Here is a 14,729-nt window from a genome sequence, read left to right as displayed (position 1 = left end):
TGTATCATTTATTCCAATAGGTGTTAAAAACACTCGGCAGGAAAATTGGCCCATGTAGACAGGTAAGCTTCTTCCAGCTTAAATGAGAGTTCCTGTTTTGTTTTTATTGTATGTTTTTAAAAGTTTTATTGTGAAAAGTTTTCTAAGTTAGGAACGTGAAGCACTATTTCTTTAACTGAAGAGGAGGTAGTGGAGGACCTGGAAGCAGAAGGAGGGATGGGGCTTGCTCAGTGGTGTTCTGAATGACAGGACCTGCGAGGGAGACTCTCCCAGGAGACATGTAGGAGCGCTTGAGATACTGAAACTTGAGAGCAACGAAGAAGCGGTGTGTTATTTATAAAGTCGTCTACCACTATAATTCATCCAGACCAACTTTGATCCTCGTTTCAAGCGGTTCCTCTGAACCTCAGTGCTGTAACTTTGCATCAAAGTTCGGAGTAAGGTGACGAGTGTCGAGTTAGTCATTCGTAAAGTAGGAGATACCTAAAAAAGGCTTTTGGTTACCGGTAAAAAGTCCAGTTCAAGTTGCAAGAATGAGAGTCTGTGAGAGTTTGTTACTGAACCCTCCACTGTAACATGTGCGGGCAGGAACAATTTCTGACCCTAGACCATGAAGCCTCATCTTCGCACAGTGCTGAGCCCAAGTGGGAGATAGCCCCGACTATGACAGAAGTGGCACCCACTCTAGATCTAGTTACTGGAAGAGATAGGGCGTGAGACTCGACAGCAGCAACCCACTGGGAATCCCAAGGTTTATATTCTCTAGAGGATTGAGTCATGATGGCCCTGGATCTGCCGCACAACTTCTGCAAATTAGATAGAGATACAGACATGTTCTGACTAGCTAAATATACAAAAAGTATAACAGCATGCTACAAGCCCCAAAAAATACCAAAAATGAATATATATATTTTTGAAATTCACTATTGTTATACATACCCATCGCATATGACGAGATTGCCTTGCCGTGGCAGATGGGCTCACACCATTTGTTTAAAAAGTGGACTGAGTACCCTTATACACATTACAGGTATATATATAAAATATAACAATAGCCAAATTCAAAAAATCCTTTTTTTCAATGTTGCTATTTCTTGGCACTTGTAGCGTGCTGTCACACATTTTGCAGACTTGTCTTTCTAGAATAGCCACAGTAATGTAACCTTCATATGCATATACACTCGTGTAAATAAGCCCAAGGGCTGAGCCTCATAGGCCATCATAGCTGGCACAGCCGAAGGCCAACAAGTCATCGGGCGCCATAGCAATGACATTGTGGGGGTCCGATGGGTGAGAGAGGGATCCCCCCTTTCTCTGTCAGTGTTTTACAAGCAGCAGTTTCTTCAGTTATCGCTGTTAAAGCAGGTGCCAGGCTGTCATCTAACAGCCGAGCACCTGTGCCAGGCTTCTGATGCAGCACCATCAAAAGACGGCGCATCAGAATAAAGCATGTTAACAGCTGCCGTCAAAAGGCGTATTGGCAGTCATTAATATAATGCAGTCATATATTATTTTTTGGTTAAGAAGGATGCAATATTCAAATTTCATGTTGTCTAATTCCACTGGCAAATTATCTTTGTACCAGCCATAGCGTTTTAAGACAAGTTCATCGAAGCTGATGGTCTGATTGATCACCCCACAATCATCTTACAAACATCAATGGCTTTAAATAGACATATCATTAGCTTTGATGAGGGTCAATGAGCTGCCCCATTCCCACAAAACTGGTAGAAGCAGCAGCTTCAGTAATATCAATCATATAGACCCAACAAAAGGGAACGTGCATGGTGAACCATACATGTAGGATGGGGCTTTGTAGAAGTAACAAGTACTCTGTAGTTATCTTCCAGCTATAGAGCATGAGACCTATAACTAATATCCCATGCTGTATATGGTGCATTGCTTGAGCAATAGCCATTACCTGTTTGTTGCCAGAACTTGATGTGCTTTATTCCGACGGTGACCAGCTTATCCGTATGATGTGGGTTACATTTCACGACAAATATTTTATCTTTGTGGCCCCTGCAAAGAATAAAACACCAGAATATAAAGAAATGCTGAGATGTTGCTAGATGCAGTCTTTCATATCCCATTGTCGTTGCTGAATAACATTTTCATATAAGGCTAATTCAGATTAATGACATTACAGGACTATTCCACAACGAAAACGCAAAATACAGCGGGTTACAATAAGACGACTAGCTTACCGCGTTGTTGCAATTTTCTCTCCCTTTTTCCAGTCCCAGAACACAATTGTGTGGTTATCATCCAAGCCAACAGAGACCAGACATTTCCCATCAGCTGTAAGGCAAAAATCCAAATAACACATGTGATTCAGGACAGTGATTGACCCTCAGAAAAACAGATCATTATTTCAGAAATAATCAGATAGATAGATAGAAAGTGCAACTGAACATCCTGATCTTATGGAGAGTCAATAGAAGCCAATAGAAAGGAAAACTACTGCAACTAGCGCATCCGTCATTTGTACCACCCAGAGAGAGGATCAATTTGGATAAAGATCTTGTTTACCATTGAAATGATCCTAGGCATTTTTATAAATGGAGGGAATTGAAGGGAAACTGATCAAATTTGCTGACAACACAAAGGTAGCTAAGAGTAGAGAAGAGAGAGAGGATTCAAAAAGATCTAGAAAAACTTGCACAGTGGGCGGCAACTAACAGAATGGTATTTAACAAGGAGAAATGCAAAGTCCTACATCTGTGCAAGAAAAATGAAAGAAGCATATACAGAATAGGAGGAACTGGGCTAAGCAACAGCACATGTGAAAAAGACTTGGGTATACTAATAGATCACAGATTGAACATGAGTCAACAGTGTGATGCAGCAGCAAAAAAGGCAAACACAATTCTGGGAAGTATTAGGAAAAGCATAGAGATTAGATAACACGAGGTCATTATTCCCCTCTACTCTTCCTTAGTCAGACCTCATCTGGAATACTGTGTCCATTTCTGGGCATCTCACTTTAAAAAAGACATAGACAAACTGCAGCAAGTTCAGAGAAGAGAAACCAGAATGGTGAGTGGTGTGCAAATTATGTCCTATGAGGAACGGTTAAAGGATCTGGGAATGTTTCGCTTGCAAACAAGTAGGCTGAGAGGAGACTTAATAGCGGTCTACAAATATCTAAAGGGCTGTACAGTGCAGAGGGATCAGCCCTTTTCTCATTTGAACAAAACTGAAATTGAAAGGCAGGAAACACGGATTAGATATTAGAAAATTTGTATTCTCATTTGTACAAGGAAAGACTAGAAGCAATAGGATGAAATTGAAAGGGAAGAGACACAAATTAGAAAAAACTTTCTGACAGTGAGGGTGATCAATGAGTGGAACAGGTTGCCATGGGAGGTGGTGAGTTCTCCTTCAATGGAAGTCTTCGAACAGAGGCAGGACAGACATCTGTCTGAGAAGATTTAGTGAATCCTGCATTGAGCAGGGGGTTAGACCCGATGACCCTGGGGGTCCCTTCCAACTCTTCCATTCTGAGTCTAGGCAGCTGACTAGTGTCTAGCTCACTTAGATAACCAAAATTTTCATTGAACCGATATTTGGCACCATCACTGGTACCTTCAACACGGACAGAAATCCAGTTCACAGACCTTATATGAGGTGCATTCAAGTTCTACGGTCTCATAATTTTTTTCTAAAAAACTACTACAACCCCAGAAAGTGGAAAGTATTGTCACTCCTCAACATAATCCCCTTCTTGATATACACATTTTCCATAACGTTGATGCCATGAATGCATGGCCACTGTGAACGCTTCTTTATGGGTGGTTTTTGCCCACTAGAAAATCACTGATGCAAGAGCAGAACAACTGGAGAGTGTTTTTCTGAAAAATGACATCCATGTCTCATCCACTGTGATAACTGATGGAACGAAGGCAGTGTTCATGGCATTGCCACGTGTTGAGATTGCCTGACACTCTACTGCGTGCATAGTCTTGTGACTGCCTGTCAGCATTCACTGCACTTACACAAGACTTTCTATATCTGCAGTTGTTCATGCTAGTTATTGGGTACAGATCCTACGCAAAAGACGACCTTGCAGGCAATCTCTTCCATAGCCAATCAGTGGTCTTCTATAACCACTTGCTCCACTCCTGCAGCCACGTTGTCAGACCAGCTGGTGCGTGTTCGAGGCTCCATTGGCTTGTTCTTGTACCAATTTCATCCTTTTTTTTAAAAAAGAATGTATAGATGTTGTTCTTGGAACGTGATCATCCCCATTTTAAGTATTGAAAATGCTTCTATTTCCAACTGCTCTCACTTGGGTTCTGTGCACTGGATGATGCTGCCATCTGTCTCACCCATCCCCAAGGAATGCCCACATCTTTAAAATGTGTCACATGTTTCTATCTGCTCCTATTTACGAGAAAAAAATTAGGAGACTATAGAACCTGAATGCACCTCGTATGATGTTAGTTACTCTGTACGCTCTCTACGAGGCACCGCATTCTCCCCGAGAGACATCACAATACAGTATCTGATGGAACATGCCACAATTTTGTTTCTCACAAATTCTCTATGACTAGGTGAGAAAAAACACAGTGTCTCTATATAAAATTATAGCCGGGATAAGATGTACAGGAAATGAGGGAAGCCATATTGTTTGTAATGCTCATGGGTCTTGAAAAAGATCTCATCATTATTAAGCAATATACACAGCCTCATAGAGAAAATGCTATATCATGAAGAAATGCTTGAAATTATATAAAACTCAACATGTAGATAGAGGATTAAGGTCAGAACAAATGATTTTGATTTTAAACAATTACATATCTCCTGTGGCTAAATAAACAAGATGATCAGTAAATATTGGGGCCACCATGTTGGGCGATACAGTTACTAACTGGACGTGGCATTGAATCAAAGAATGTTTAAATACAGTCCAGGGATGGTGTTTAGCATGTGGTATTTACCAAAGTCCACAGTTCATCTTCAGTATGAGGCTGTATGAGAACATTCATTCGACGTCTAATCGTGTTCCACAGATTCTCGACTGGAGAGAGATTTGGGGATTGTGCTGGCCAGGGAATTATCTGCACACCTGCAAAGCACGCCTGCTGATGCTTACCGTAGAGGAACTGGGAAATGGTGTTGGCTACAGCCTGAAGATATGAAAGTGCAAAGGGCTGCAGCCCCTCATCAACATAACGGTTTGCTATCAATGTACCCTCACATGTACAAGAGTTGATCTGCCGTTGATGCTGATGGCCCCCCAAACTGTGATTCCATGTTGACTAGGAGGCAGGAACTAGGTAACTGGGATCAGGAAACATGACTGAGAGTCATGCAAGGGAACTGTCCATAGACTGGATATCTCAGTAGTGAGAGCTACTGACTGGAGTGCAGGAGGCCCCTGGTTTGATTCCTGACATCACTGCTGAATACCATATTGCACAACTTGTCATGGCGGGTACCTCTAGAGCGACACCACTGAAAGCATTCATAATGATGGTGTGGTGTTAGGGGGCAGACTTCACAATGGATGGTTTGACCACAAACCTGTCTCAGCCAGTTTTAGAGACATGGTCATTATCGATACTGGAGCATCAAAATCTGTCCGTACACTCTGCAGAGCTGCGGATTGTCAATCTGCTACCGATGTGTGCATTGGAACATTTGTTGCAGTGCTCTGCTGACCATTGTCTCCAAATTCAACCTACTATTGTTGCATCTCATTAAGTTTCTCCCACGATGCAACTCAAAGACCAACCGGTTGTATGTAGCCCTATGATGAAACCTCTAGTAAACGTATCTGTTTGATAAAAAAAACAACACAATTTCTGCTTCAAAATCAGCTTCACAAATTGTTTTTTTGCCTTTTATAATGCTCCCAGATCACGATCACATGATTGACCCGAAACTGCATCAATCTGCCCATCGTGTACGTCTGAACATACCCTGAAAATTACATAATGCTGCGATAGGGTTGTATTTACTCTTCATGATGTGGCAGTATCTAAATGCTTTATGGGATATAACATAACTATTAGTATGTTGAGAAACTTTGGTATTATCATATTTGTGGGGGGAAAAAAAATCAAACCATTTAAAAGAAATGTAAGTAGAATTAAATTAGTACCATACCTACAAAAAATATTTATCCTGAGGGTGACTACCCACTACAGTTTTTTTTCCACTGCGAAATTCGCAGCGTTTTTTTTCCTGCCGGGGTCTATGGGGCTTGTAATGTTAAAATCGCAATTTTCCGCGAAATCGCAATTTTGCGCGATCGCGATTTTAACATTACAAGTCCCATAGACCCCGGCAGGAAAAAAAACGCTGCGAATTTCGCAGTGAAAAAAAACTGTAGTGGGCAGTCACCATAAGATTGATAGGTATGTGCTAACTACCCAACATATGATAAGATGTGGTATGTGAACTGTGGCTCTGTTTTCTACACGATTTGGTACAAGAATGCTCCTACTTCACCATCTAGAATTAAAGTGACTTCCGCCATCTTTTTGTATCCCTCACTGACAGCACCATAAGGTAGTGCCTCTCATACAGATTATAGTGATATGTTTGCTGTGTGTATATGTGCAGTAGTTTTGGAGAAGCTCCATTTAATTAGTAGCAGCCACAGAAGTAGTCCAACATATTCATGCGCTGCAGCCTAGCCACACCCACCCCATCCTCCAGCCAATGACTGGCAGCTCTCTCACGATGCACGGTAAAAAGCAGAGAACTGCCAATCAATCTTTGGAGGGCAGGGTGGATGTAGCTAGCCTGCAGCTCATGTATATCCAGGACTACGTTAAGTAGCCCTCTATGCATGTGCTGATATTGATAAAAGGCATGTTTCTCCAAAACTACTGCACAGATCCACACAGCAGACATATCGCTGTAATCAGTGCTGACTTCAGAGAGCGGTGCAAAAATGGCAACAGAGTCTCTTTAAATGAACCATTGACTCATTACATTACATGCAGCTGGAAGCCATCGTACTCTCTAGGACTATATAATTTACTTAATTATAGCATTTGTCTTTCTTTGAGATATGAGAGTTATTAGGGAAATTGTTGTGCATGACTATAATCACTGATGCGTAATCTCTCTCCATAAATATCTGTAGGGGTTAATCCAGCATGTAGGGCCCCTTAGAATATAGATAGCATTATATCTTGTATATTATTAAGGCTACGATGTGAATTCTTGCAGCCTGATAGTGCTAGACGGTGGCAAAAGTCTTAGCTGCTGTGTAGCCACATACCTGGTGGTGCTGCCCATAATACACAAGGATGTGCAGCGCAATACGTTTCTAATTACTGTAATATTGTACTCTGACTGCTTTAATCTGCAATAGACTACAGATAACCTAAAACTATGACAGTGTCCACAATGTAAAGGGTTACAATTAGAGATAAGCGAACGTACTCGGTAAGGGCGATTTCGCAATCGAGCACCACGATTTTCGAGTACTTCACTACTTGGGTGAAAAGTACTCGGGTGCGCCGGGGGTTGCAGAGGGGAGTGGGGGGGAGAGGGAGAGAGAGAGGGCTCCCCCCTGTTCCCCGCTGCTACCCCCCACTCCGCCGCGCCCCCCCCCCTGCCCCCCAGTGCATCCGAGTACTTTTCACCCGAGTAGTAAAGTACTCGAAAATCGCGGTGCTCGATTGCGAAATCGCCCTTACCGAGTACGTTCGCTCATCTCCAGTTACAATGTAAATGTTGATTATATACAGCCCGATTATAGGGAGGGCAAAAGGGTATGTGCCCGAGTCCTCCGCCATCTTGAGGATTTTATAAGCCTCCACCATCCACCCCTCATACAAACAGATGGGACTAGCTTAGGTAGTGTTTCTTATAGATATCTTTATATTAAAGACTACCTGCACTTTCACCTTCAAAGCACTTATGCTCAGTTGGATTTTTTCAGCTCCTTCCAACAGCTGAAAACAGCCCTATATAGTGCTTATATAGCAATATAAGAGTCAGTCTTAAGCAGCCGCAAGGAGCCAAAAAAGTCCGACAGAGCAGAAGCGCTTCGAAGGTGAAAGTGCAGGTAGTCTTTAAATAAAGTCATAGTACTTTTAAGCAGATTTTTATGACCTATGGATCTACAGCTTGTGATAAATTTTAAAAGGAGAGGCAAAAAATTGGTTGCTTGGCGCAGCGCTCCAGAAGCAATCAAATTACTAGATCGATTAGGCTCAACTTTTCCTTCTTTTGGCGATCCCGCATTAAAATACGCGTTTCAGGGCGAGAGCTCTTCATCAGGTCAGCTGGTTTTCATAAATTAGGGACCTGATGAACATAAGCTCTCAACTGCTGGGAAAGAATCCGGGGATGACGGTGGAGGGCGCAGCGGTCAGGACTAGAGAAGTTTTCACCCATGCAGTTCTTGCCTTTCCATTGAGCCACTCCAGCACACAGGTTTTGCTCGGCTGATTTTTCTATTCTGCATCTAAATTTTAAAAGTGTCTCAAAAGATTCCATCAATATTTGACATACTTAAAAAAAAACCAAAACCTGATGTTAACCCTTTCCAATCCACTGTCTAACGTCTGAAGACATTATGATTTAAGGCTGTACAGCTCCGATGTTGGAAGACGTCTGTCGGGGTTCTCTTACTGTATATTGCCAGCCTATCTGCTATTGGAGCCTATCCAACGTGTCACCTCATGCAGTACTGGCTTTAGCCAGCATATAGCACCATTGTATAACGGCAGAAAAAGAGTAAGCCCCCTAGGAAAACCAGAATACAAATTGGATTGAAAAGGGTTAAATGGAACATGCATAAGTTTTAGAAACAGCCAAACTGTTTTGAATGCTTCAGCAATAGAGTTTTAGTGCTCAAAACTAACAAAGGATGCAGAGGCACAGTAAATTACACAGTACCTGAAAAATCCAATGTACAGACCCCTCTTTGGTGTTGTCCTTTCAACAGTGATAAACATTTCAATGTCTGCGTATCCCATACATGAATTGCAGCATCCCGTCCAATCTAAATCACAAATAAATATGATCAATGTAATATTAATCAAAAATCTGCACAGCTACATGAGTGTCATCCCACCCAGCCACCTGAGTAATATACATATATTACCTAAAGCCCCCCAACGCCCATTTACACACAAAGACAATCTTTCAAATGATTGAATGATTGACAGTTTTAGCGATCATGTTACATAAAGTGTAATGGACCATAATGTCCATTAACACTTTAGCAGCTTCATTTGAATGTAAAAGGGCCTCCAGGAGCTGTGGTCTGAGCTCTGCACACGGCTCCATTGTTCTCGCACAGGCTGTCCACAGAATACAATGTAATCTCCGACACCCGTGCAGAACACAGCGTGTGGTCCCTGTTATTTCTCTCCATCTGAATGATGGATTTTAAGCTCACCTTAAAGTCATCGTTCAGTGGAAGAGTGCCATCGTTTGAACGAATTTTGAGAGATAATAGTTGAGTGTAAATGGACCTTTAAATGTGATAGCACAATGTTCCCTGCTATCAGGGTGGTTTATTTACACTTTGAAATGCTTTACAATGGGTTTTGTTGTATGAAGACAAGAGGAAAATAGCTTTTAAATGGGTTATGATAAGAACTTTCCGTGCCGTGCTATCACAATCAAGCTAAACTTCGCTTGATTTACTGTATACAGACAGTGAAAAATACAGTCCATAATACACCACCCATTCATAATGGTTGAAGATAGATATTTTGTTTTAAATGCAGTTATTTTATACAACACATAAAATCATGCAATTAACTTTATTTAAATGCTTTGCACAAAAATTTGCTATTTTTTTGTTTTAGAGCCATACTCTAAATAAGGCGGGGCTTACGGATGGGGAAGGGGCTGTGACCTGATAGATTAAGGCTGGTCTCACACGATTGGATAGAAATTCCACGAACGTTTGATATGCAATCCACATAAGTGGGTCAGAATTGGGTAATCTGCTCTCGGAAAATAGAACGCGCCATGTACTATTTTAATGCAGAATCTGCAACATAGAGCCCTTGACCTCTAAAGTCATGGATATACCTATAGCCTATATGCAATTACATGGGCATGGGGTGCGGGTATCTGTGTCATCGCTAAGCGACGGCATGGTAAGTATGAATGAATGAAGAAAAAAAAAGATGTGCTGCGCATGACAACCTGCGTTAGTACACGGTTATAGGCAGTACATTACACAGCCATACGCAGGGTCACTGCCGGGCTCACATTTGGGATTCAGTGCGTGAGGCCCCGCAGCGGATTCTACATATGGCCGCGTGAGCCCACCCTTGCTATAATTTACTCTAGGAACGAGTGAAATAACCAAATACTAATTGGACATTTTTAATAATGTTAGCAAATATTTTATCCAACACTATACACAAAAGGTCTGATTGGCACTACATAGTGATGCTGCCCGTTTCCTTGCCTTTGAGTGTATTTTTGAAATTAGGACATTTTAATGCTCTGAGTCAAGATAAGAGGAAAAAAAACAATGTTTAGCTCAGTTATCCCCCCATACAAAGAAGTTATGGCTTAGCCCAGCCGATTGGACACATGAGTGACTGCCTGCTCTCACTTCAGTAACGTTGCTGGTAAGTGTGCCCGGGGCTCAGACTCAAGTCTTAAGTGAAGGACGTGTCTCTTTTCTGTTTTTTTACCTACATGTAAGAGATGTTTTCATGAGATTGCTTCACATGTTATGCTGCATTATTTAGGCCAATTTCACATGGGTGAGTGCGATATTCACATTTGCCAATGAGCGATTTCCCTGCGGATGCGAGGCGTGTCTGTATAAAAAATGTCTCACATCACTTTGGATGTAATAGCGATCCTTGTTTTCTGGCCCCATTGAAAACAATGGGCAATGCCATGTGAGGGTATGCCCAAAGATAGGACATGCCGCAATTTTTTTTCCATTGCGCTTCACTCATGTGTATGATCGCATTCTAAAGAATGGAGTTCATATTTGTGCGTCTGGATACAAGATGTGATACAAGCGGGCATAAAGGCTCTAGTGCACTGTAATACCATTTCTGAGCCTGAATACAAGATGGGATACAGGTGGGCAAGAAGGCTCTAGTACCGTGTCATACTAAATGTAGCCTGGATAGAAGATGGGATACGAGTGGGCATGGAGGCTCTAGTATCCTGTTCTACTGCCTCCAGCTTGAATACAAGATGTGATACGGATGGGCATGAAGGCTCTAATACCCTGCTGGGCTGCCTTTAGCTTGGCTACAAGATGTGATATAGACAGGCATTAGAAAGATGTCTAGTGGTCAACAAGCTCTACGTGCTAAATATTTGTGGTATCCAAATAGATTGCTTATTCTTTGGTTTTTATCACAGTTATAGACTAAAATGTATATACTTTAATGGAAATTTAGCTTAAAAACATGAATGGGCTCACACACATGCGTATCGCATGGACGAACAAAACAACCACACAAAAACACAAAGGTCGCCTCTTCCTTACCTCAGGAAACTTATGGAGGCTAGAAAAATCAATATTGATAAAGGACTACTAATGTTATGTCCTCTATTTTTTATTTATATCACATAGGAGGTACGAGGAAGGCTCTATCTGCTGTAGGGCGCCTGTAAGTATAATGCCCCCCGCAGAGTATTTTAGGTAGGGAACCTCTTCCTAACAAAAATTCGCCCCTCTGTGATTACAGTATAGCGCTTAGCGCATGACGAGATGGTTCAAATAGGAGAAACTCCAAGAGAACTAGACCCTTATGCGCAAGAATTACGGCGCAGACCAGGGTTATTCAATTGCAGTATGCTCGGCTCAACGCGTTTCCCCACACGAATGTGGTTCATCAGGAGCACATATATTTTGAAGAAAGAATAATAAATCAGGATGATAACTGATTCTGCTTTTTGTTGTTTTTTCGTGATAAATAGATATTTTAAAATATTAGAACAGGGTGGCTTGGGAAAGCGCAATTTATGTGCTCGATCATATATAGACTGGATCACAGCATCTGATTTATTCAGGACAATTTCCAGCACTAAATCGCCATGGCATGTCTCTATAGCCAAGTTCTTGGGAAATCCACACAATGGATAGCTATAGTGACAAATAACAGTACAGCTAGGGCTGAATGCGATTCACCACAAAAAGTCCACAAGTAGATCTTGCCCAGAACTAGGTATTGATTGCCGCAGGCAAAAGAAGTTGTTGCAGAGATAAATGCAACAGCCCCAAAAAGGCTAATAAGCCCTAGAGATTTTTTGACCCTTATTTGGTGTATTAGCTGCAGATGGTGCAGCCAGTTTCAAGAGTCAGCAGCTCATGAGCAGCAAATGGTTGTTGCAGAGATAAATGCAACAGCCCCAAAAAGGCTAATAAGCCCTAGAGATTTTTTTGATCCTTATTTGGTGTATTAGCTGCAGATGATGCAGCCAATTTCAAGAGTCTCTGCAACAACCATTTGCTGCTCATGAGCTGCTGACTCTTGAAACTGGCTGCACCATCTGCAGCTAATACACCAAATAAGGGTCAAAAAATCTCTAGGGCTTATTAGCCTTTTTGGGGCTGTTGCATTTATCTCTGCAACAACTTCTTTTGCCTGCGGCAATCAATACCTAGTTCTGGGCAAGATCTACTTGTGGGCTTTTTGTGGTGAATCGCATTCAGCCCTAGCTGTACTGTTATTTGTCACTATAGCTATCCATTGTGTGGATTTCCCAAGAACTTGGCTATAGAGACATGCCATGGCGATTTAGTGCTGGAAATTGTCCTGAATAAATCAGATGCTGTGATCCAGTCTATATATGATCGAGCACATAAATTGCGCTTTCCCAAGCCACCCTGTTCTAATATTTAAAAATATCTATTTATCACGAAAAAACAACAAAAAGCAGAATCAGTTATCATCCTGATTTATCATTCTTTCTTCAAAATATATGTGCTCCTGATGAACCACATTCGTGTGGGGAAACGCGTTGAGCCGAGCATACTGCAATTGAATAACCCTGGTCTGCGCCGCAATTCTTGCGCATAAGGGTCTAGTTCTCTTGGAGTTTCTCCTATTTGAACCATCTCGTCATGCGCTAAGCGCTATACTGTAATCACAGAGGGGCGAATTTTTGTTAGGAAGAGGTTCCCTACCTAAAATACTCTGCGGGGGGCATTATACTTACAGGCGCCCTACAGCAGATAGAGCCTTCCTCGTACCTCCTATGTGATATAAATAAAAAATAGAGGACATAACATTAGTAGTCCTTTATCAATATTGATTTTTCTAGCCTCCATAAGTTTCCTGAGGTAAGGAAGAGGCGACCTTTGTGTTTTTGTGTGGTTGTTTTGTTCGTCCATGCGATACGCATGTGTGTGAGCCCATTCATGTTTTAAGCTAAATTTCCATTAAAGTATATACATTTTAGTCTATAACTGTGATAAGGGCCAAATAATTTAGTCTATAGACTTTTTCCGTCTCTGTGACAACTTATTCTTTGGTTTGTCTTAAAGTGTATTCTTGGCATGCTATAAATGTAATCGTCTTCTGCCCGATCTCTACTCCCACTAAAATGAAAGGAAACACCTAAAAGAGAAGTGTGCAATACTTGCTCCTAGAGTGTACATGTTCATTCTCACCTCAGTATAGAAGTACCTTTCCCTCATTGGTTAATCCAATAATACATAGTACTATGAGGGACCTCATTTGGCCTTCAAAACCAATAGATCCCACCAGGTATTGAAACTGTTCTGCAATAATACTGGCCTGTACAGACAGGATAGCTTCTTGCCATTTGTGCAAATTAGATGGAGGGATGGAACAAACAGCTGATGCGAAGGGTTTATAAAAATTTGTGCTGCTTGGACCAAATTCGGACGTTCCTATCAGCACGGTGCAACAGAAATCTGGACTCATCTGACCAGGTGATGTTTTTCCACATTTTCCTTCCAGTATGTGTGTTCTTTTACCCACTGGAGCCTTGCCTTTTTGCTTTTTTTTTAGCAATGGAATTGGTTATTTGCTGTTATAGCCTATCTGTGCCAGGGAAAAGGGAGTTGTGTGTTCAGGCACTTTAATCGGAACGCCAGTGTTGTATTCAGCTGCAGTTTCCATACAGGAAACTCCAATCATTAACCCCTTAAGGACATGGCCTATTTCAGCGTTGAGGACTAAACAATTTTTGCAATTTTTTCATCTCCATTTTTCAACAGCCATAACTTTTTTTATTTTTCCGTCGACGCGGCCGTATAAGGGCTTGCTTTTTGCGTGGCAAACTGTAGTCTTTTTGGTACCATTTTTGGGTACACAGACCATATTGTAAAACTTTTATAATTTTTTTATCGTAGGGAGAGAAAACGCATCAATTCTGCCATAGATTTTTTTTTTAAGCGTTAATTATGCAGCATAAATTATACAACACATTTTTTTCTGCGGGCCGGTACGGTTACGATACCAAAATTGCTATATATTTTTTTGTTTTTTCCACTTTTCCACAATCAAAGACCTTTTTTTTGGAAATTATTATTTTTTTCTAAACTCACTGCATTCAAAGTGCTATAACTTTTTCATTTTTACATGGACGGAGCTCTCTGAGGGCTTATTTTTTGCGAGATGAGCTGTAGTTTTTATTGGTACCATTTTGGTGTACATACGTTTTTTAAAAATCATTTTTATGGCGCATTCAGACGACCGTATATCGGCTGGGGTTTCATGCCCAGCTGATATACGGCGTGCCTCTCTGCAGGGGGAATAAGCTGGAAGAGTCGGGAGCAGTGCTCTGAGCTC

At 41.5% G+C, this 14,729-nt stretch overlaps 1 protein-coding gene across 4 annotated transcripts in view; it reads right to left on the bottom strand.

Annotated features, from left to right (window-relative positions):
* Positions 1 to 14,729, bottom strand: part of EML6 (EMAP like 6) — a 196,103-nt gene that overhangs the window by 83,509 nt on the left and 97,865 nt on the right. For all 4 annotated transcript variants that reach the window (XM_066595700.1, XM_066595697.1, XM_066595699.1 and 1 more), the window contains exons 15-17: positions 8,869 to 8,974; positions 2,208 to 2,301; positions 1,922 to 2,022 (exon numbers count right to left, since the gene is read on the bottom strand). In XM_066595700.1, the coding sequence (XP_066451797.1) occupies positions 1,922 to 2,022; positions 2,208 to 2,301; positions 8,869 to 8,974 (301 nt within the window). The remainder of the gene's footprint in view (positions 1 to 1,921; positions 2,023 to 2,207; positions 2,302 to 8,868; positions 8,975 to 14,729) is intronic.

This window comes from Eleutherodactylus coqui, chromosome 3 (genome assembly GCF_035609145.1).
Source record: "Eleutherodactylus coqui strain aEleCoq1 chromosome 3, aEleCoq1.hap1, whole genome shotgun sequence".
In the NCBI taxonomy this organism is placed as follows: Eukaryota; Metazoa; Chordata; class Amphibia; order Anura; family Eleutherodactylidae; genus Eleutherodactylus; species Eleutherodactylus coqui.
This window is presented reverse-complemented; position numbering and strand designations above follow the sequence as displayed.